General features: G+C 41.4%; 1 protein-coding gene across 4 annotated transcripts in view; it reads left to right on the top strand.

Moving 5' to 3' along the window:
• Positions 1–24956, top strand: part of PCNX2 (pecanex 2) — a 300858-nt gene that overhangs the window by 236705 nt on the left and 39197 nt on the right. For all 4 annotated transcript variants that reach the window (XM_041748906.1, XM_041748907.1, XM_041748905.1 and 1 more), the window contains 2 exons: positions 7711–7769; positions 11897–12112. In XM_041748906.1, coding sequence (XP_041604840.1) covers positions 7711–7769; positions 11897–12112 — 275 coding nt within the window. The remainder of the gene's footprint in view (positions 1–7710; positions 7770–11896; positions 12113–24956) is intronic.

The raw sequence follows: 24956 nt of genomic DNA, 5'->3' as shown, positions 1-24956 counted from the left end.
TTGCAATGAATTCTTAAACACCAACGTCACAAGATACAAAAGAAAATTAGATTATTGAAATTAAAAGCATTTTACATCAGTGAACACTCAAGAAAAGACAATTTCACTCTGAGGTATATGCCAAAGAAAGTTTCAAAGGTTTCCAAACAAAAACTTGTGCACAGGTGTTTCTAGAATCATTGTTCATACTAGCCAAAAAGTGAAAACAACCAAATGTCATTATCTGATGAACTGACAAACAAATATCATATATCATACAATGAAATATTATTTAGCCATTCCAAAGAATGCAATATTAATATATGCTACAATGTAGATGAACTTTGAAAACATTATGTAAAATTAAGGAAACACAAAATGCTGCATATAGTGTGATTCCATTTATATGAAATATTTGGAACAGTCAAATCCACACAAAAAACAGATTAGTGGTTGTCAGGGGCTGAGGAAAGGGATGAACAGGGAGTGACTGCTTAATAGATTAATAGATTAAAGGTTTCTTTTGGGGATGCTAAAAATCTTTCAGAATTAAATAGTAGTGACAGTCACACAACATCGTGAGTGCATTAAAAGCCAATACAAAAAAAAAAAAAAGCCAATACACTGTTGCTTTGAAATGTTAAATTATGAATCTTATGCAAATTTTACCTCTATTTTTTAAAAAAATAAATAGGGCATATTTGTGTGGGTCTATTTCTGGGTTCTCTGTTCTGTTTCATTGATCTATATGTAATACCCTCTACCAATCCTAACTTCATCACTGAAGTTACATAATATACCTTGAAATTAAGTAAATTCCCACTTTCTTCTTGTTTAAAAAAAATTGTTTTAGCTAATATTTTTCTGCCTTTCTGTACAAATTTTAGACTAATTTATATTTATAAATATATATTTTTGCACCTAAAATCTTTCTTTTTCTTTCTTTCTTTCTTTTGTTCTTTCTTTCTTTCTTTCTTTCTTTCTTTCTTTCTTTCTTTCTTTTTCTTTCCTTCCTTCCTTCTTTCTTTCTCCTTTGTACTGCCTTTAGTTTTGTTTTCAGAATAATACTATTTTCATAAAGAATTGGGAAGTATCCTCTCCTATTATTTGGAAAAGATTGTGTTTGATTGGTGTTTTTCCTTAAATATCTACAAAAAATATTGTGGGAATTTTGACAGGAACCATGCTAAGCCTTTCTATCAGTTTAGAGAGAATTGACATCTTTACTGAGTCTTCCAATGCATGAATATGGTACATCTCTCCATTTGGTTAGTGCTCCTCTTATTGCTTTCATCAGCATTTTTGTATTCTTCAGCATATAAGCCTTGCATATGCTTTCTTAGGTTTAACAAAACCCAAGTATTTTCTCTTTTTTATGAGTGATTTCAAAATGTATTTTAAAAAATTTTGGTATCCATTGTTAGTACATAGAAATACATTTCATTTTTGTAAGCTTATCTTGTACCCTGAAACCTAACTGAGTTCACTTTCTAGGTCTGGGATTTTGTTTTGTGTTGTGTTGTTTTTGTAGATTCTCTGAAATTTCTCTATCGATAATCATGTCATCAGCAAATATGCACTGTTTCATTTCTTTCTTTCCAAACTGTGTGCCTTTTATTTGCTTTTCTTGTCTCAATGCATTGGCTAGAACCTCCAGCACTGTGTTAAATAAGAGTTATTAAAGTGGACATACTTACATTATTCCCAGCTTTATTGGGAAAACATTCAGTCTTTCACCATCTAGGGGCACCTTCGTGGCTCAGTGGTTGAGCATCTGACTTTAGCTCAGGTCGTGATCCTGGGGTCCTGGGATCGAGTCCCACATTGGGGTCCCCAGGGGGAGCCTGCCTCTCCCTCTGCCTATGTCTCTGCCTCTCTCTGTGTCTCTCATGAATAAATGAATAAAATATTTTTTTAAAAAAAAAATTCACCATTAAGTATGATTGCTAGCTGTAGGTTTTTAGTAGACAGTCTTTATCAGGTGAAGAAGTTCCTTTCTATTCTTATTTTTCTGAAAGACCCACAGCTAATATCATCCTCAATGGAAAAAAAAAAAACTGAGAACCTTTCCCCTAGTCAGGAACAAGACAAGGATGTCCACTCTTACCATTACTGCTTAACATCATACTGGAACTCTTAGCTTCAGCAATCAGACAACCCAAAGAAATAAAAGGCCTCTAGATCAGCAAGGAAGAAGGCAAACTTTCATTCTTTGTAGATGATATGATACTCTATGTAGAAAACCCAGAATACTCCACCAAAAAATTGTTTGTTAGAACTAATACATGCATTCAGCAAAGTTGTGGGATATAAAATCAATGTTCAGGAATTTGTTGCATTTTTATATAGCATTAATGAAGCAGCAGAAAAAGAAATTAAGGAATTGATTCCATTTGCAATTTCACCAAAAACAAAAAGATTCCTAAGAATAAACCTAACCAAAGAGATAAAAGACCTGACTCTGAAAACTGTAGAACACTTATGAAAGAAATTGAAGAGGACACAAAGAAATGGAAGATGATTCCATGCTCATGGATTGGAAGAACAAATATTTTTACAATGCCTATACTACTCAAAGCAATATACACATTTAATGCGATCCCTATCAAAATACCACCAGCATTTTCCAGAGTTAGAACAATTCTAAAATTTGCATGGAACCACAAAAGACCCAGAATAGCCAAAGCAATCCTGAAAAAGAAAAAAATGGAGGCATTACAATTCTGGATTCCAAGCTATATTACAAAGCTGTAGTCATCAAGATATTGATGACTAGCACAAAACAAACATGATGATTGTTTGTTTGATACTAATACAAAAACAAACAGATCAACAGAACAGAATAGAGAACCCAGAAATGGAATCTCAACTGTACGGTCAACTAATCTTCAACAAAACTGGAAAGACTATCCAATGATAAAAGACAGTCTCTTTAACAAATGGTATTGGGAAAACTGGACAGCAACATGTAGAAGAATGAAACTAGACCACTTTCTTACATCATATACAAGAATAAATTCAAAATGGATGAAAGACCTAAATATGAGATAGGAATTCATCAAAATCCTAGAGGAGAACACAGACAGAAACCTCTTTGACCTTGGGCACAGCAACTTCTTACTGGACATGTCACTGTAGGCAAGGGAAACCAAAGCAAAAATGAACTGTTGGGACTTCATCATGATAAAATCTTCTTGATAGTGAAAGAAACATTCAACAAGATGAAATAAAAGGCAGCCTACAGAATGGGAGGAGATATTTGTAAATGACATATCTGATAAAGCGCTAGTATCTAAAATCTATAAAGAACTTACCAAACTCAACACACAAAAAATAAATAATCCAGTTAAGAAATAGGCAGAAGACATGAATAGATACTTTTCCAAAGAAGACATCCATATGGCTAACAGACACATTTTTTTTTCATTTGCTTCCAATGTATTAATTGCTTGTTGAAGAATTTTATGAACACTAGTTCTAAGTCTTTGTCAGATAGTTCCCTCATTTCTGTTATCTCAGTGTTGGCATCTATTGTCTTTGAAATCTGAACATTCTGAGTACCATGTTATGATATTCTGGATATTATTTAAACCTTCTGTTTCACCTGGCTTTCTCTGACACCACTCTGGCAGGAGAAAGGGAGCACTGTTCCTTTCACTATCAAGAAGCTTATTTTTGGATGAAGAGTTAGAAGTCAAAGCCCAGGCACATCAAAGGTGGCTATATTGACAAACACCCCCGAACTATTTTTTTTTTTTTTAGGATTTATTTCTTTATTTGAGAGAGAGAGAACACAAGTGGGAAGGGTAGGGGGAGAGAGAATCTCAAGCAAAGTCCACACTGGGCTCAGAGCCTGACATGGGACTTGTTCTCACCACCCTGAGATCATGACCTAAGCCAAAACCAAGAGTTGGATGCTTAACTGTGCCACCCAGGTGCCCGCAAAGACTCCCAACCTTTAATTTGGGGTCCCAAACAACTACTCCCAAAGGTACTGGAAACCAGAACTAGACCAGACCTCCCAGATGGTAGTAAGGCTGGAGGTTACCTGAATGTCTGTCCTCAGGTGGAGCCCAATATGCCAGTTGTCTAACTCTGTGTCTTTAGGAATTTTCTCTCATGCCAAGCCATTCTGAAGCACATAGTGACCCAGCAGCCAGAAGAGCTTCTCTGGATTTGAGAGAACTAATCTGATTATCAGTGGCAGCAAAATTTAAAGATGCAAAATAAGCCTGAATGAACTTTGTGTATATATCCAATTTAAAAGGTGACAGTGTCCTATTGAAGGTCTGGCTATCTCGTTCATGTAGATTTTTCCAAGGCCATCCTATCCCCTAAATAGAAGTACAGTCCACCCATAACTCCATTCTGGGTTTGTTGCATGAATAGAACAAACTTCTCATTCCAACCAGTTGCACTTTTCCATTAAAAAAATAGGAATAATTCTCCCATAAATAGTCTATGTGTGCTGACAAATGGGAATTTGAAGCAGTATGATTAAATTACTGTTAAATTATTTAAGTGCCTCAGGTGAAACCATATAAGAGAGATGGTGCTTGACTTAGGGAGACACATCAGGAGGTGAGAAAGCAAAATTTGAAGGGAGGAAACTAGCTTGATTTTCTGCATTCCATATTAACATAAGGGAAGATGCTTCAGAGTAAGTCAACCTATCTGGAAAGGCCTTTGACTAGACTGTTGGCCTGTGGCCCTCAGGACGATGTTGCCTAGCAATGAACAGGGACTTGCCAGGCAGGTGCTAGGAAGAAAACGTGCAGATAAATGCACACCCAACATGTACCAGCGTTCTGTTCCCCCCTTGAGATTGAGGCGTGAAATACAAGCCCCCGTTTTCTCTCTGCGCAAACAGAATTGATGTTGATGCAATTGGACAGTTAAGGCAGAAATCCAATTACTGAGCTAATTAGCACCTTTGAATGGTAAGCACCAAATGTACAGGAGGAAAGCACTGGAGAAAAACTCAAATTACCCGTATGGCTGACAGTTCACCTTCTTAGTCTGGTGGAGAGCCAGAGGCCCTGGGGTACACAGGCAGTGTAGCTTAGTTGTTGCTGATCGAATTTAGCACTCTGCATTCTGTAGCCTTTTGAAAAGATAGCTTTCCAGTTAACATGGTTTTAGAAGGTGTTTTAATTCCCCAAGGAGTTTGGTAAATGACTTTCTTTTGGCTCAGCCCCACTTTAAAAATTGTTTATTCTGCTGCTGAAAATTTCATTTGTCCTAGGTCTTCAGGTGAAATTAAAATTCCATTTAGGGACTAACTATGGCGACATGGGATTTCTGCCTTCATTAGAAAGAATTTTGTTGTTTGCTTTATTTTTTGCCACCCTGGGCTCTTTTACTTTCAAAACTGATCTGAGGGTATTTGGAAGGAAAACCGACGCAGTAATAGAACAGAGTGGTAGGATTTACAGCCTTTTTGAGATGCAACAGAATATTTCTTCTCTCTAACCCATTTGCAAACTCTGTCCCACAAAGCTCAAACAAGATCTTGCCTAGATGGTTCTCAAATATCTGAGACAGGTGAGGAAAAGAGAATACTTTTTTTTCTTAGTTCCATCTAAATACTTATTTTCTCTTCTGATTCCCAAGAGACAAGTTCACAACAGAAGTTTGCATTCTGAGGTTTCTTCTTAAGCACTCTTACTAACAAGTGCTTGTCATTTATTAAATCATACTCAGGATGTCAGCGATCATGTTTAACTCTAAGTTAGTGGCAGCTAGTCTCCTTTCTTCTTAGTGGGGGTCATGAGATAAAAAATAACTTAAGAAACAGCATCATAGGGATCCCTGGGTGGCGCGGCGGTTTGGCGCCTGCCTTTGGCCCGGGGCGCGATCCTGGAGACCCGGGATCGAATCCCACATCGGGCTCCCGGTGCATGGAGCCTGCTTCTCCCTCCGCCTGTGTCTCTGCCTCTCTCTCTCTCTCTGTGACTATCATAAATAAATAAAAATTTAAAAAAAAAAAAAAAAAGAAACAGCATCATATTGGGCTCTTTATTCATGCCAGTTGTAAACAAAGGTGTGTCTTCATGCTGCTTTGGGTGTAAGAGGTGAATATAATAAAATGATCCACAAAGAAATACCTGACATGGTAGAGTCAGACTACTGGGTTCAAATCTGGCTCCATACTTATTAGCTCTGTGACCTTGGGCTCTATAGTTAATCTCACTCTATCTCAAGTTCTTCCTCAGACTGAATGGGTGTAATAACAATACCCATTATTATATGGGTAATACCCTATGAAAGCAGCTGTATAATGAGTTAACTCACATAAAGTGCTTAAGGAGAGAAGTGCTGTGGCAATATTAGCTGTCATCATTTTTGGTAATATTAACCATGACAGGTTACCCAAAGGAGAGGTATGATGTGTGAAGACTCAAGTATGACATGAGTCTCACCTATAGCAGGTGTCAAGAACTTGTCCCTGAGACCGATACTTGGGCCAGACTCGAAGCACTATAGAACTGTGTCAGGAAAGAGGGTGGCCCAGTAAGGATTCCAAGTAGAGGACACAAGGGTCACAAAGAGTTCTAGGGGAGGCAGGGTGACAGGAATAGGAAATTGGAGCACACTGGAGAGGTGGAAAGAGGCTAGCTAACATGGTTGGAGTAGAAAAAGCAAAGGCAGAGGCCAGGCATGCTAAAGATCAGTTTTTTCACAAATGTTAGTAGGACCCTCATGATATTCAGACCTGTTTGTAAACCTGTATGCAATGATATATTTCTAGTGAAAGCCATTTCTTAATGGCTTAGGTTTAACCATATGAAATTGCCGTCTTTGTACATCATGAACAGTTAAACATCCAAGCTCATGTGATTGAAGTCAACCTCGTATTTCATCCTTCAGTGGATGAAACCACTGAATATCTGAAATAAACAGACAAAGCGGGTGAGGCGCAGTGTCTCTGAGCAGAGTTGACTGTTGCACTTACCAAGGGCTTCTGGGACGTGTAAAGTTCAAAAATGGCTGAGGTGCTAGGGGCAGAGTGAGTTGATACCACTGACACATGCGGTTACCTGGGGATGCACTGTTGATTGGTCGGCCCTTAAGAAGTCTGGAATGAGTCTGTCCCCCACTGGCTGGCTTGCAGAAGCAGGGGGCCATGGGTTGGCTGGCTTACAGAGGCTATGGACTGAGGTGAGTTGAAATAGATGAAGAGATTTAAAACTGGTTCTGACAGCTATTTGTTGCCATGGCTACGGACAATCTGTCTTCTTCCAAGTTTGTAAGAGCTGATTTCATTCTTGTGGTTCAAGCGAAGAGAGGCCTAAAGAATATGCCCAGCACTTGACACCAAGTGGTGGAACACTGACTCGCTCACCACAGTTTTGTGGGATCAATTTGAAAAGAAAGATGCCTGTGTGGGTACTGCTTTCAAATTCGGAAAGTGAGTGACCTTCCATTGGCAGTTCATGTACTTGCTTTTATTTTATGGACCTGGTGCTCAGAATTGATAAGGCATCAGGCTGGTCTCCCAATCCTGAGATGTCATCATCCCTCCCCTTCATGCGTTTCTTGTACCTTTCCCTCTCTGTTATCTTAAGACACCTCTCTCTGCCTACAGCATTGTCACATTGGAGCAATCACCCTGATATGGGAGCTCCATATCCCCTGCGTTCCCCAACACACAGCCAATTCTGTAAACCAACTATTTCTCATTTGTAATGATCCAGTCATGACCTTTTACCCCTTTGTGGTCCCTTCTAGCACAAGGCGTGTGGATAATTCTAACACAAGGCTGGTGGTTCAAATTGAAAAAGATCCAGGTAAGAAAATACCTTTCTTCTCTCTTTGTAAACTCTTTATCTATTTTCTTGTATAGATGGAGTCCTTCAATCTAAACACGGGAAATGAGTTCTCATTCTTTTTAGTCATTGTAGAGATAATGCATATCTTGGTAATAAATATGCTGACTAGGAAAAGAAAACTATACAAATAGACTGACCGAGCATCCTGATTTGGTTTGGAAATGCTTTTCTCCATTACTTAGAATTGATGTGGTACCTGTTCAGTATAGAAGGACCATCAATGAAGACATTTTAGTGTGTGACATAAGGCAAGAACAGATTCTCAACCTTGCCATTCGTCTTGTAGCAAAAAAAATTCTTAGGGAAGCCATTGGCATTATGATGTCCTCAAGGCAAATCATTCCAGGATCTAGGATCCAGAAATCTTCAGAAACTTCATTTAACATTAAGCTATGGACAGTTTACTTCTAGGAAATTATTTTACTTTTTGGCTTTCTGTAATCCATCTTATTTTTAACCTTCTACCTCTTTTTTCCCTCATATCAGAAAGCAAATGTTCCATTTTTATCCTCCTCACTCTGTCCCCTGAGTCAAAAGTTTTGTCTAGGAAGAATTGTATCATGTCTTTATCTATATTTGAATTGCATATACATGATTAATTTGAAATGGGAAAATACCTGGAGATATGGGTTTATATTTTGTTGACGTAAAGTTCAGCTTGTCAGTAAGTACAACTTGGGGCGGGGCGCGAGTAGGCTATAAGTAAGTGTCTTTATGTGCAGCTGTGGGCCTCTATGACATTGCAGGGCCATTGACATTAGGCATATGGATAGTTTCACAAGTGCATCTTCCCTCTAGTTATCCATAATAGTTGTCTCATTTTAATCCAATTATGTGGATCTCTGGTCAAGGTGTTCTACAAAGACTCCACTTCAGTGGTTGAAATTGTTCTGTTTTCTTTAAATATCAAACAGTTTGAACAATTAAGCAAAAGTTAATACTCTCAATAAGGCCTTCCCTTTAAAAGTGGCAGAGACTCAAAGTAACCTCTAATTAGTGTCTCGGAATGCATGCTGATTCATCATTGAGAATGAACTGATGGCAGGTCAGGCAGGCTTCATCTACACAGAGGATTTAGCATACTGATATTTCATTAGACTATGTGACATGACTCAGCCCACAGAGTAGTTTATTTCTCTCCATTAATTATAATCATGTTATAAATGCACCAATTTCAATTTGACTTTCAACTGTCATGAATGCCCTGCGAAGATATTCATAATTTGATGATGTTATTTTATAGATCTCTTACAGGTGGATCAGTGTTCTTCCTTATGTAGGTACATTCGGGGTCAGTCTTCACCTTTCTGCACCCCCAGTCATTCTCCCTTTCCCCAGGATATGGAGCAGGGGGAGTTCTGTTCAGATCTGCAGTCTTTATCTGGACCTTCCCTAACTTTGCCTCCACTCCAAAAGACAGTCTAGAAGGGAGACTTGAGGTTTGCTTTAGGCATTTCTTCTTTAGAGCAGCTATGCTTCTCTGACTTTCCAGAGCCAGAATTTTCCTCCTAAACATAAGAGGCTCCTAAAACAAAAGTACAGAATGCAAACGTTTCTTCCAGACCCTTCCGGCGCTTCCTTCACCCACAAGACCCAAAACCACAGCAGGAGGATTTCCACATTTATCCAGTCTTCTCTCTAAAGAACATTTCTGTGCTTCATTACGAGAGATCAGATAGAGGGAGTGGAAAGGAGATTAAAGGAAACACACCATGAACCCCCAATTCCACACTCCCTCCAACATTCCCTCTCCTCTCCTGTACCCTTCCTTCACTCCTCTTATGGTGTTATCATCCACCAATTAGAATGGCTAAAATTAAATAAGCAAACACGCAACTGCCGACAATGCCAAGTCTCAACAAAGATGAAGAACAATTTGAACTCTCAATCATTGAGGCTGGCGGGGGTGCAAATATGATACAGCCACTTTGCAGAATGGCAGGCCCATTCCCAGGTTTTACACAAGAGAAACAAAAACTTCCACTCACATAAACTTCCACTCATGAATATTTTTGGTGAATTTCCTCCTAATCACTAAAACTGGAAACAACCCAAATGTCCTCCAATTGATGAATGGATAAACAGGCTCTAGTACATGCATATTACAGAATACCGCTCAACACTGAAGCGGAACAGACTGCTGGATGCCACAAAATTGGTGAATGTCAAATTAATTTTGCTAATTGGTGGTTTTGTGACTATGCATTTATTAATAGGACTGAGCACTAAAAAAGAATTTTTATCTTACACAGATTATTCCTCAATAAATCTGAATTATATGTATATATAATTTCAAAACAGCAAATGACATCTATATAATATCTATGTTATTATAATATAAAACATGTATTTGTATATGATATATAAGACTACCAGTAATTGTTTATATTGTAGCATATACATATGCATTGATGCTGTCTATTGTCTCTAATCCTCAATGATTTTGATTTCAAAAAGCCCCAGGAGTTACATGACAGTTGTGCTCTTAAAAATAAAATTCTCAGGCAGCCCAGGTGGCTCAGTGGTTTAGTGCTGCCTTCAGTCCAGGGCGTGATCCTGGGGACCTGGGATCGAGTCCCAATCAGGTTCCCTGCATGGAGCCTGCTTCTCCCTCTGCCTCTGCCTCTGTCTCTGTGCCTGTGCGTGTGTGTGTGTGTGTGTGTGTCTCATGAATAAATAAATAAAATCTTTAAAAATAAAAAAAAAATTCTCTTAAAGAGGCTGTATGATCCATGGTGTTATCGATGATTCAACAGATATCTAGCTAGTCCCTTGTGCATGTTAGGACTTCTATGAGTGTTGGGACCCAGAAATCAGCAAATTCAGACATGGATCCCATTTCCTTCACTACATATTTTCTTCACTTTACGTTCTCCACTGCATTGAATTAATCAAATGTGAATCAATTAACCATATACACATAAAAACCAAAAGTCAGATTCCAACTGTGACACATGCTTCAGAGCAGAGGCTCATGGTGCTGAGAGCCTGTGATGGGGGATTTGGCCCAGTGAAGTGGTCAGTGGAGGCTTCTCTGAAGTAGCCATGAAGATGAGGTCTGAAGAATAATGTGTTAAGAAGCCAGAGAGGCATGAAAGAACAACCAGGGCCTAGAGATCGGTGTCTACAAAGGCCCAGGGTGGGCAAGACATGAGAGTCTCTCCATTGAAAGAAGTTCTATCCTGAGCATAAGGGAGGAGGAAGAAGTTTTTGGGAAGTAAGGGTGGGACTGAAATAGGAAGCAGATCCTGCATGCTTCTTGTATGTCCATATAGCCCAGATTTGCTCCTAGCTTATACCTGTGACTGTCCCAGCTTAGACCTGGGAATGCTAAATTATAGGGAACCCCATTATAGGTGGTATGAAGAAGCCTCATCTCTATCTCAAGAGCATTGAAAAACCACTAAGGGCTTGAAGTAATGGGGTTGAGAGGTTTTAGGGAGTACATCCAGCTTCTCAATTTGAAAAGCTCATTCTGGCTGTGGTGTGGGACGTGAATCAGGCAGCTGGTCCCGGTGAAGATACACAGGTGAGTCATATAACTAGTGTGGCTGTCCACTTGAGAAATAATGCAGCTTGGAATAATGTAGGGGTAATGCCAATGGAGAAGGATGCAAAAGAGTATTTGAAGAAAGCAAAGTTCAGAGGCTGGCGTGTGAAGGAGGGGGAACAGAGATCCCTGCTTATGGCTACCCTGGGGGGTGGTACCATTTGCTGAGATGGGCAACGGAAGGGGGAACCCAATGTGGGCATGTTGAAAATGAGGAGCATTTGAGACATAAAAGAACAGATGTTAAATAAACAAGTCAGTATATAGGTCTAGTGTTGAGACAAGAGATCTCTGCTGGAACTATGAATTTGTAAGTCATCTGCAGTAAGACAATAATTTAATCCACGTATATAGATGAGACTGCCTGGAAAGAAAATAAAGGGAAAAAATAGGAGGGTCTCACAAAGTCAACAAAAATGAGCAAAGTATCTAAAAAGCCTGATTTACCCTTAATCAAAATGATAACTTGCTGTTTCCTAGGTCTGAGTGTATAGGAGAAAGTACTCTCTGAGTGTATTTCCTGTTCTGTCTTTAGGGAATGATGACAACAATCTTAATTCCATCTTCTACGAGCACCTGACCAGGGCTCTGCAGGAGTCCCTGTGTGGAGACTTAGTCCTTGGTCGATGGGGTAACTACAGCTCTGGCGATTGCTTTATTTTGGCCTCAGACTACCTCAATGCTTTTGTTCACCTGATTGAAATTGGAAATGGTCTTGTCACTTTTCAGCTTCGAGGACTGGAATTTCGAGGTAAGAATTTCTTCATTGTGGAAGGTGTTGGATGCCAGTTACCTCATTTAATTATCGTGCAAAGCTTTAATAAGTTGCTGTGAAAGAGCAATAATTGAATGCCTGTCCTATAGACCGAGAATTAGGGAGCTGGTTACAACTGCCTTTACTTATGTATTCTGATACAGGCACATCCCAGTTGTCTGAGAGGGTAGTGAAGGGAAATGCATCATCAAGTGTAAACCTTTGGAGTGGCAAAGTCAGGGCTCTGGTTTTAGTCCTTCTGGGAAAAACTCGGAAGTGACAGGAGGTTGTAGAACATGCATGGGACCCATGTGGAGGCCAGACCTGGAACAGAACCTGCTTCTGTGGGTTTCGGGTGTTGAAGTCTGTAGTGGGCAATCATTCAGGGTCTGAGTTTTCTCTTCCACTGTAGAATGAGAGGAGGAAGAATAGTGGCCTCAAAAAGTGTAACTTAAATGAGATCATGTATATGCGGGCACTCTGTGGATGCTTATTGCTTTGCATTTACTGAGTTGACCTGAATCTTGAAAGCATGACCCCGGTTCTTCCATTAATCTGATGCTGGAGCCTAGTGGTGGAGCCTGCAAGGATTAGCATAACAGATGTGCTCCAGGTCCCTTCTCCTATGTTCTTCGTTTATTCAATACATGTTTTTCTAATACCTCCTCTGTGTCTGGCTAACTTCTAATGCTGGAGGTGCCATGAGCACATGACCTGAAAGACTCTTAGCCTCGTGATGTTGACCTTCAGTGGGAGATGCGGAGAACGAACAGATGAACAAATGACCAAACTAATCACAATGGTGGAGAGCGCTATGAAGGATGTAAATAAGGCTTCTGTGGCCATAATCCCTGCAGAGGCAAGGCCGAAGCACTGCTGCATCAGACAGGGTGGCCAGGAAAGGCGGGCAGGAAGAAGGATGTTGCAGATTGGGCACTCTGTGGCTGTGGGGGAGCGCTGATGTGACCAGAGCTAACCAGCATGCTGGCAGTGCCATGCACAGGAGGAGGTGGGAGCCTTGGCAGGTGGGGGCTCCTAGCCAGGGTGAGGGGCTGCAGTTATTCTGTGCATAACAGGGAGCTGTGTATGGGTTCCGGAAATGGGACAGCTGACCTAATTCATGCTTTCAGAGATTGTTCGTGTAGCTGTGTGGAGACTGTCCACAGGGGGGCAAAAGCAGAAACAGAAAGGCAATATAGGAGTGTCTCAGAGTCACCCAAACAGGAAAGGAAGGTGGAGACAGAGAAGCACAGGGAGACTTGTAGGTGGAAAGGGCCGGGCCCAGTGTTGGGGGGTGCAGAAAAGAGGAGGCTCAGCATGCTCCCCACTTTCCAGGTTGAGTGCCTGGGTGGACAGGGGTGCGTTTACTGAGACTAAGAAGCCTGGATGAAGAACAGGACTTTCGGGTTTGGGATGTAATCAAGGGCTCCATTTTGGATATTTATTTTTTAAATGCCCTTGATTCATCTAAGTGAACCAATCAAGTAACCATCTAAGTGAACTGAACATAAGAGACTTATATTCATTCAGAAGACACTTATCAAGCTATGTGCTGTGAATGCAAAAGTGCAGGCCCCCACTTAAAGAAGCTTGGAACCTTCCTGACAAGAGACACATACTGAACAATGAGAGTCATGGCAGTGCCATGCATGGGATGCCATGGGGTCCAGAAGAGGCACTGGGATCAGACTGGGGTGTGGGTCAGCTCAGCAGAGGAGAGGCTACAGTTGGAGGGGAGAGGCAGGCACATGATGATAAAGAGGAACAGAGTAGCCAGAATGTGGTTTGGAGAAAGGGGTCCCAGACAACGCTGGAAAGATGAGTAAGAGCCAGGTCCTCGCCATCCAGAACTTCACAGGGTTAACAATATACCTTTTAGCCGAGAACAAATCACCATTATTTTATATCTTTAGCACAATTACCTAACTCTTTAACCCAGTTTTTTGGTTCCAAGCATTAGTTTTGTGAATATCCATTACTTTTATTAGCATTCTTATATAAGTTTGTACAGTAGATTTTTGGGGGGAGGGGAATAGTGGGTTCTGTGGTTTAAGCATGGATTCTGTGCATTCTTACAAATTTTAAGAATCTAATTCAAGGAACTTACTTTGGGGATAGGCACCATGTCACTCCCATCATGTTCTATTGGCCAAATCCATCCCCAAGGACAGCTCCAACTTGTGTGGTAGAAAATGGCCCTGTCGCACTGCATGAGTCACTGGGAGCCAATCTCATAACAACACACTAGACTCTGGAAGCTGCCACAGGTGAAATCTGGAAGGAGCTTCAGAACCAACATGTGTGTGCTCGAGCATGAGATAGAGGCAGTTGTGTTATGTGAGACTGCCCAGGAGGGTCTCCTGAGGTGGTTTTTCTTCCTCCTGCCAACCACGGTAGAAATGTAACCTGCCTGTAAGAATAGCCTAAGCCTAATAATGAAGTCTTGGGAACAAAATGCCAGTTAACCTGTCCCGATACCACTCCTCCCATAAAATACATTTTCTTTGACCTAGTTCTACTGTAGTCTAGAACAGCCCTATTAAGAGAACATGACAAAACCATAAGTTATGTTTTAGTTGCCGGAGGAATTCAGTTGACCTAAAGTGACTCTTTCTTTTTATATCTTTTTGTAATATATATTACAGTGTTCCCAGGGAAGATTTTGTTTTCTTTCTCCTCCTTGAATATTTTTCTAAGATATCCCCTCAGTATTTCACTTTTCTCTCCAATTCCCTATTTTCCCAAATAGCAGGCTTTATTTTGGTTTAATTTTACCTACGTCAGTGTGACCTGGGGCAGTTAGAATCCAGGTGTGCTGGTTCTCATTTCTGAAGGACACTGAAGCCGTCAGTGGAAAAGTGAGCTGCTCACGGCACAGATTGACTCTCAGGAAATGACTAATGCACTCTGGATAGCCTCCCGTGGCCAAGGAGCAATAGAATCACCTGTTTATTTCTCACTGCAAAGGATGCAGTTGTATCAATAGGAGTTTTTAGTTGCAAGCAACAGAAATCAACTCTAGCTAACTTAACCAGAAGGGTTTATTGGAAGATATTGCACAGGGAACAGACTTTCTGAGAAGGCTGGAAAAGCAGGCTTGGTGGCTATAAGTCAAGTCAATGTCTAAAATCACACCACAGCACTGATGCCATGAAGCAGTCACATCTTGGTGGAGGGACCCAGGCACTGCCCTTACTTTATCGACACCATGATCCTGGATCCTGGATGCTGCTGCTGCCCCTGCTACCCTCTGATTCTGGATGAAGAGCCCCTACCACCATCTCCCTTACAGAATATGTCCCATGCACCTGCTTCTTTGTGACACTAGCTCAGCAGTCAAAGTCTGGGGTGCATCTCATGGATGAAGCTGAGATGCATATGCTCTAGATGCAAAGGAGGCTGGGAAAGAGAGTGTTTAAGATCTCAGTTCCCGGGGGGGAGGGGATGACCACTCCCTCTTGCCAAGACTCATCATCAGCTGAAGTCATGCTAGCTGCTGTCATAGTTAAGTCCCACATCTCCGTGGCTGACACAACAGATGCTTATTTTGGACTCACATAGAATCTGATCAGTGAGAGGAGGTGATAGAGTAGAGGATGGTTCCCTTTCACACCATCAAGGGTCCTGGATAATAGAACCTCTGCCCTAGCACATTGCTTTTGAGGTCACTCTGAGCTTAAACATCAAGCTGGTAGGGAGTGGAAGATTGCCCAAAAGGTTGTTTGGGGATAGACCTAAGCCTGGAATGCATTATTTGCTCTTATATTCTATTGTTTAGAAGTAACATAACTATAAGAGAAGCTGGGAAATGTCTAGCTGAGTACTCAGGAGAAAAAGTAAAAGTAAGAAGTTAGTGAACAGTTAGCCAGTCTGGCATATACTAGGTAATTTTCCAAACATACAATAGAGGTTTAGATCCTGAATAGCCCCCCAAAATAATTAGGGCCCATGGCACATCATTTTTCTGTTAGCTGATACCATAGAGAATGATTGAAACAAATTCAAGTCAAGAATACAAATAAGGAAGGCACATTTTTCTATCCTACTTCTTTTGGCTCATGCATGCTAGAATAGAAATAAATTCTTGTTAAATGTAAAGAAACAGGACTCTGGTGCCTTTGCTGCTCTTGGGTTTATGGGTATTATTTGCATCTACCTAACCAGGGAGCCTTTTGGAAAATCATTCAAGACCTGACAGACTAGTCATTGACTTTACATCTAAGTCAGGGTAACAGATAATGCACTTTAGAAGGCCAGCAGTGTGAGGGGCATCAGATTCAAGGTCTCTCAAAAGAAATGGAATCTATTGTATTTTAGGTCCCTTTTAACCATCATGACACAGAAAAATGGAAAAGGGAGAGTTGATTATCTGTTCAATCCATTTTTGTTCTCCTTTAGTCATCCAGATGACCCGGGCTGATTGGTTCACCTATTTCTGTCAGAAGGAGAGACAAAAGAATGAGGAACCTCAGTGTTGGAAACAGGAGAAGCCAGGCAACTTGAGAATATTGTCTGAAGAGAGGAAGGACCAAGAGTAGGAGCCAAAAGTAAAAGGCACTGGAGGGAGGCTCTATGAGATGCGTGTGAACTCCAAGCTAGGGAGAGGGCACTGGCCTGTGAAGATGACACCTACCCTTAGAACAGCCACAATCCCATCTCTTCATCCTACTTAATGAATAACAAATGAGAAAGCAAGGCACCAGGAGAGGAATACTTTCTGCAGGCTCACGGCTAGTGAGCTGGAACTAGGCAAACCCACGTGACTCTGGCTCTTAACCAGAACTTCTCTTTCTACCTGACCATTTTCCCTTCTTCTTCCCTTTCAGGCCTTCTGGATGTGTGTTTGGATTTGGACTGTGGTGCTCATTTAGTTTACAAAATGCTAAGTAACTGGGGCAAAATGCCTTCAGTCACTTGCACATCCTTTCAGAAGCTCCACATATTTTTCTAGTTGCCAAAGAAACAGCAACCAAAAGATATTTAAGATATTTAACAGAGCATCACAAGTGTCTTGGCCTTTCAGATTCTTGATTCCATCATTGGAGCCTTGGTGTGATTTCCACATTCCTAGTGTCTTTCTAGTTCTGACAGTCTATTAGGTCAGGCAATATAAACTACTTCCACCATATAATGCACTTGGGGGAAAGTCAAACCCCTCCTCTCTGCTGGAGCCCAAGTACAGTTCTCTCCTGGGGAGTAGGTGCTGTTGGTGGACCTCCCAGTCTTGAGACCATGGCTGGTGTCAAGAGGGAAGCTGAGCATCTGTGGACTTCTTGCTAATATAGCACCACACAGGGAAGGTCGGCCCTCCTGAGCACTAGCACACCAACTGCTGAAAGGACTGGGCATCAGAAGCACTATCACAGCAGTAAAGCAGAGTGGCGGGATTTCAGGCAAAGGAAATAGGAGAGCTTGCTGTGCTGGCAAGTGATAGAATCCCAAGAGCTGAGAGGATGGAATCCATGGTAGCTTATCTACAGTAGCAGGAGAGGAGAGCGAGCGTATGGCCCAGATGCAGGTAAGAGATGGGTGTGAGGGGGAAGAATGGATGGAGTGGGGGTGGGGAATATATTTGGCCAGTATGAAGAGCCCACTTGAGGTTAGGGATTGTGATTTTAAAGGAAGGTGTGTTAATGTTGCTCATGGTTTCCCTAAGCCACATTCAGCTTCATGGATGCAGGTATAGAACAATAGAGCTGGCCTTAATCAAGATAGAGAATGAGTCAATTGAATGCCATAAAGTAAAACAAGGACAAGAGAACTGACAGTGTGTGCAAGGGTGTGATGATGACTGCAATGCCTGGCCACAGAATGCAAGCTGAGAGAGAGGAGGAGTGAGGGAATGAGAATAGGGGGATTGGACCTGGTGAAGGACTTTCTGGATCTGAGAAAAGTGTCAGGATTGTTGAAGTTGCAGTGTTAGAGGGAATGAGCTGGAAAGATAGGAGGTGATTGCTGGAGAGCAGGGGGCTTGAACATTCATAAGGGGAGACAATGTTGGGTAATCAAAGCCTAGGGTCATGGCCGTGGAAATGAGCAGTTGAAGTTGAGTGGAGATGAGATCATTAGAGGAATGGGAGTCTGGGACCAAGATGCTGGAAGGATCATCTCCGTGGATCCTTAAATCTCAAGACGGATAGCTAGAGGTATGCTGGGGAGTGACAGTGACCCTGAGCCGGAATCTTCATGGACTTGGAGGACCCTGGAAGGAAGCAACGAGGGAGAATGATGTTGCATAGACAGAGAGAATGGCCTCACAGCATCATTGGGAAGCAAGAGGAGGTCTTCCATCCTCCCAGACCTTGGGGTTGGAGGACTGTGGGAAAATGACAAGCCCCATTTGGGGGAGCTGCAGAGGAGACGGGGAGAGCCAGCTCTCCAATAAGATACCAAGGAGAAGAGGAGAACATGCAGAGAAGTTGAGGAATAGACCATGAGTTCCCGAGGGCAAAGCAAAAGGATCTCAAGGATTTGTAACCTGGGTGGAGGCTGGGTGGTAGTTGCGATCAGGTCAGAAAATGTGATTATACAGCACTATGGAAATTAGGCTACAGGGGGTCCTGAGCTCCCCATGGCAAATGATATGAACTGCCATAAAGCAGTGTTCTCTCAAGGGTGATGAAGCGGATCCTATCATCTAAGGCTGAGTCACATGCAAATGGAAATTTTGGGGCTGCTGAGATGAAATTTAGTTATGCATGCAGCTTTCATTAGCCTCATTAATACAGGACTGCTACATTTTTGTCACAGCAAGATCAGTTTTCCAGAAGTCTTCTTAGGGGAGGCCTTAGGAAATACTAAAGTGTCATTTGATAAAGTGGAATTTTGGAAAGCGGTAACAGAAATGCATGATGTGGGATCCCTGGGTGGCGCAGCGGTTTGGCGCCTGCCTTTGGCCCAGGGCGCGATCCTGGAGACCCGGGATCGAATCCCACGTCGGGCTCCCGGTGCATGGAGCCTGCTTCTCCCTCTGCCTGTGTCTCTGCCTCTCTCTCTCTCTCTCTGTGTGACTATCATAAATAAATAAAAATTTAAAAAAAAATAAAAAAAATAAAAAAAAAGGAAAGAAATGCATGATGTTATGTGGACATTTACCTTTTCTATTAGTTGCCTAACTACAATTTTCTGTCAATTAATCTTTTCTTAGTACTTTTTTATGATGAATGATACTGCATTTATATATATTTTATGTTTTGTATATACATTTCCATGGGATCAAATACTTTCGGTGTTTGCTCATACAGTAGTTAAACAACAAAACAACCAATATAGATTACTTTGTCCTCTTATTTAGAACAAAGTCTGGATGTTTGTTTTTAGGTCCTTGTATGTATAGGTCATGAATCTTTGGGATCAGAATGTTACCGTGATGTCAGACATGTGGCCACATGTGGTGGGTGGTCAATAATAAAATTGATAATAAAATAATAAGTAATAATTTAAAAACCAAAGCTTATTTTCAGTATTCTTGCAAAGTTTATATATGCAATTCTTTATTCACGCATGCTGCGAAATATTGATTAAGCCAAGTTCTTTTAGACTGTGAGGCTCTCAAAGGTGGAGACTCTTTGTCTTATTCATGTCCCTCCTACCATGTGTCGATGGGCTCATGTGGGAAGTCCAGTGAACATTGGTTGAGGGAGAAAATAGAAACCACCTAAGGTTTCCTGAACATCAGTTCTTTGCCAGGTACCATTCTAAGCACTTTAATTTTAGTCCTCATAATATTCTAGAATATTTTGTATTATAACTCTATAAAGTGAGCAGGTGTATTATCCCTATTTGAGACATAAAAAAGTTGAGGAAATGAGATTCAGTAAGTTGCTCCAGGCCCCGGTGGTGGAGGAGGGGTAAGCACCTGGATGTGGATGTCCCTGAAGTCCATGACCTTTGCAGTAGAACAAAGGAGGGAATAGAGAGGATGGAGGGAGGGAGCGGGAAGGAAGGAAGGAAGGAAGGAAGGAAGGAAGGAAGGAAGGAAGGAAGGAATAAGTAACCATTATTTTAAAATCTCACTGGTTGTTGAAACTTAAAAGTTTTACATGAAAGTGCTTATAAAAATTAAGATGGTGTCACCACTGTTAGCAGCTCAGTTTCTTGAATGATCAACTGCCTTAACAACTGTGAAATCTGGAAGGCTCTTGCAGAATGGATATGGGAAGCTAAGGCAGGGTGTAGCCACACATTACCAGTGGATCTGGAAAATCCTATCAAAGAAAGGATTTATGTGCCTGTTTGCATGAATTGGTCTCAGCCATCTCATAGTCTGGCTAACACTCCATAATCACTGGCCTTTGGGGACATTTTTTAAATAATTGTGTCACTAATCTTATCTAAAGTTCATCCAACCCAAACCTTTCTCCTAACTGGCGAATCCATGGAGAGCCATAGCTACCCCACTAATCTTGAAACTAGAATTCTTTCTTCTCTATGGCAACATTCAGGTCATTAGCGTGTGTTTAGTTCCTCCTTGGCTTGAGTAATCAGTTCAATCCCTTGGGTCCAACCTTTACCCATAAAATAATAGGTTCTCCATTTAGAATTCCTTAACACATATTCTTCTTCATTTCAAATTACGTGACTTGTTAGTGAGAGAGACAAAGCCATGCTTGTCTAGATATAGCCAGTCTGTGAGAAAAAAAGGAGGCTTTCCTGTTGAACATTAACAGAGTCTGCATATTTTAACAACACTCAAAAATAAGTTTGTTGGAGAAAAGTAAAATAAGACAACTTGGAATTAAATATGAATGAGAAAGTATCTGACTCTTCTGTGTAAGGCGGAGTGCATTGGTTTTCTCATCTGTGAGTGGGGCAGGAGCAGAAGAAAAACCATATTATTCACAGAGATAATTATTATATATTTCAGTGTTTCTTATACCTGCGTTTCAAACCCACCCAATATAAGGTACAGTGTACACGAAGTGACTTGGTTCATTTCATTTTCTCCTACGGGCTGGTGGAAAAAAGTAAATTCAGAGGGCTTTTGCCTATGATTTGTATAGCTTTATTAGACAGTGTATGATAAAGGGGAAAATACTGATTTTAAATTCAAAAGACCAGACTGTTCTACCAGAGAAGTTGCTTTTGAGACTCAGTGTCCTCATTTATAAAAGGAGAAATTACACCTGCACAAGCAGGTTAATGTGTGCAAAAAATGAGATGCTATCTGATACATCACTTTTCAAGTTGATAAAAATTACATAAATAGGTGATGTTTTGAAATAAAAATTCTCCGAGAAGAAACAATGCTCTTTAACTGAAAGGTATTTCACCATGTTTAAAATCCAGCTTGCCAAACAGGACATAAGAGAATTTTATTCATATGGATATGTCTTAATACAAATTGAGTCTCCTTGAAATATAAAATGGTTATATGCTATGCTGTGCCCACAAAATCAAACAGGTATAAATTATTCTAACATATTTTTCCCCTACTGCACACTGGGCCAATACACTTCTAGATTCTCCTCATGCTCTTGTCCAATGCTGATGAAGGCTTGGAATTTGGGACTAGGGGAGAAATTATCCGGTAAAATAATAAAGAAATAAACTATTCAGTGTCTCAATAGACCAGTCCTACTCCTGGATTTCCTTCTGCTCCGTAACCTTGGTTGTGTCACATATTCTTGGCAATCATTTTCTCCATCTTTCAATTTGGATTAATTTCGAGGGGCGATTATCAAATGGATGTTTAGCCATCAGGAAATGGGATGGGTCATAGGACAGCTTTATGTATAAACATATTCTTGCTATAATAATTATTTCTTCCCAGAAATTAAATCTGGTGAAGTCTAGCACCTATAGCAGTCTCTTGCCAGGGCAAGTAGCTGGGGATAGGTGACCTGCATATGCCTGGAAGCTCCTGTTCCAGGATTATGTCCCAGAGTAGTAGGGGGTAGAGGAGGGGCAGAGAAAAGCATCTCTGTGACTATGAAACTGTAGAAGAGGTTTTGCAATGGGGGAGTGTGGGGGAAATCACACTGTGACTTCCCTGAAAATGACAATAATTCAAAAACCTTTAAAGTCTTCTCCGATATTATTTCTTTTGGTCACATAATGGCCCCTTGCTATAACCAGTTGGCAAGAGGCAATGCTAGTTTAGATTTCCTTAATGTTACGGATGTTCTTCTCGTTAGCATGTCTATCATTATATGTGTGGCACAAGATGAGAAGTGCACTGGGATGGTGGAGGGGTGTTTCCCCAACGAGAGCTGGCTGGGGCCGAACCCTGTCTCACACCTCTTGTGTTTCCAACATGTAATGTGCATGTGTGAGGTCCAAACGTTCGTGCAAGTGATCTGCTTTGAGTGTAGCTTTGGCCATATCTGGTGGCCTTCTCCTTTTGTGGCCCTGGACAACTTAGAAACAAGCTTAACTGTGACCTCAAAAGGGAATATGATTTATAAAATCCACACACATCCCAAAATGTGTGTCTCTAAGTCTGCCCTGTAGCTTGAAAAGCAATGGCTAAAATCCGATCTGTGCCTAACTGTAGTCCACTCCGTGGCCAGGGACTGCTTCTCTTCTGCCGTTCCCTGCTGGCCTCATTGCTCAGCACATGGAAAACACCAGCCCAGTGTCTGGCATGCTGGGGTGATAAAGGAAGTGATCATTCAGAAACTCAGCCCAAATAAATGTCCAGTGAAGTTATTTTAAACTGTTATTACTGGGGACGCCTGGGTGGCTCAGTGGTTGAGCGTCTGCTTTTGGCTCAGGTCATGACCTGAGGATGGTCAGGTCATGGGATAGAGTCACCCATCAAGCTCCCTGCATGCAGCCTGCTTCTCCCTCTGCCTGTGTCTCTGCCTCTCTGTCTCACATGAATAAATAAATAAACTCTTTAAAAAAATAAAGATAAAAAAATAAACTGTTATTACTGGAGAACACTAAACGTAGTAATGGTGATACGAGGGATTTTCCGTGGAATCCAGATAGTCTTTGGGACCCCTGAGCAGTGTTTCTCAAAGTACTCATGTCAGATGAGGAGGAACATGGGAGGGTCAAGAGGCCCAATCTTTACAGTATGTCATGCATTTAGACTTCATCTTGCATGTTCTCACTGGAAGGTTGTAAAGCAAGCTGACATTTTCTTTCAATGAAGCTTTCTGCTGCAGGGGACCATTTATAATGTGTCTCTCTGAAGTCCCCATTATCACTTTTCACCTGCAGTGGGACTGTGGGGGCTGATGTCCCCCTCACCGGTCTCTTTGTTCCCCCAAAGCTGCCGGGGAATACTTCCTAACTGCAACTTTACCTGTTTTTCCTTGAGATTCAAAAATCCCCACTATGTGCCTGTTTACTACAAAATTAAGTTTCAATGAGAGACTCCTAACTCTGAGAAATGAACAAAGGACAGTGGAAAGGGAGGTGGGCGGGGAGTGGGGGTGACTGGGTGATGGGCACTGAGGGGGGCACTTGATGGGATGAGCACTGGGTGTTATGCTATATGTTGGCAAATTGAACTCCAGTAAAAAAAAAAAATTAAAAAAAATTTAAGTTCAAATGCCTCCATCAGGAGTCAGGTCTCCACTCCAGTGGGGCTGCCCAGAGCCCCCTTTCTTCTGGCCCCAGGGCTTCTCAGCCCAGATGGTACTCCCCATGCGGTTGTGATGCAGCAGGGGACACTTTGGGTTAAGTTTTGGTTACCGGACCTTCTGTCAGGCAGCCGTTCTCTCTGGCACTACCAAAGACAATTGGTAGAATGTCAGCTCTACCTCTAGCCTGGCTGACCAGGAAAGCGGGACGCCTGCACTCACCAGCCACACAGAATATCTGCCTTCCTGGGCTTGTCAGGGAGAACATATTAAAATCCACTGCCCCTCAGTGCACAATAATTGTCAGCATTAGGTGGAGAGTAAATAATCCATAGCGAGGATTTCCTCAAAAGGATGAAGTTCTCCTGCCCTCAAGAGTCTCTAAAATCTGTCCTTGGGAGATACAAGACCCACATACTCAAGACTGAATTGTTTGGGCCACCCCTAGACATGCTTTTACTTTATGGCACTTTGGCTAGGTTAGAGCAGCTTGCTGAAGCTTGTGTTCATATTATCTGGGCAATGCTGTTAAGGATGATGTTCACCATATTGTTCCTTTTATTAGGGTCCTGGGAGCATTATCCTTCTGGTGTCTTTGCCAGAAATAGCTGTGATCCTTGCAGGCAATTATTTTGCTGTTATCTTAAGGACAACAAGAAACTACTTAAGTTTTCTTTATGCATTGGCTTCTGGAAAGCCCCAGTGCCATCTGTGGCCCACCTTTAGTAAATATATAGGATATCACAGAATGCAGTTAGGGTCTCTTGACATTATTATGGCTTCATCATATTTTTTCCTTGTCCCCATTTTTATACTTAAATTTTGTTATTTGCCATTGTGCCATGTATGCCTTTTTAAATTGACTTCATTCCTTTTGGGATTAAGTGTGAATAAATAAGCCAGGCCTGGCCTGTCACTGGTAGATCCAGCAAAGAGCATTTAACGGGGAGCAGTGCTTGCTCGTTGGGGAACCAGAAAAGGGAGGAAGAAAGGGTCAGTTGTTAGGAGGGCAGCCAGGTGCAGCAGCAGTGGCTGCCATATGCCACACTCGGGAAATTGATACATATCCTATGTGGCATGACATCTGGGATCGAATAGATATATTTTCAGTTCAAAAAAATTAATTTCCTTTAATTAGGCTTTCTCATCTATCAGAACTAAGACCCTAAGACACTCTCAAAATAATTTAAGAATTACTTATTGAATGCCTTCCTATGTCCCACTGACTTAGACCATGAGAGCACCCCAACATAAAAGATGCCAAGAGTTAGTTTCAATGGAAACACCAGACAGAAGCAGCCAGCCAA

The sequence above is a fragment of the Vulpes lagopus genome, chromosome 3, assembly GCF_018345385.1.
Source record: "Vulpes lagopus strain Blue_001 chromosome 3, ASM1834538v1, whole genome shotgun sequence".
Taxonomy (NCBI): Eukaryota; Metazoa; Chordata; class Mammalia; order Carnivora; family Canidae; genus Vulpes; species Vulpes lagopus.
This window is presented reverse-complemented; position numbering and strand designations above follow the sequence as displayed.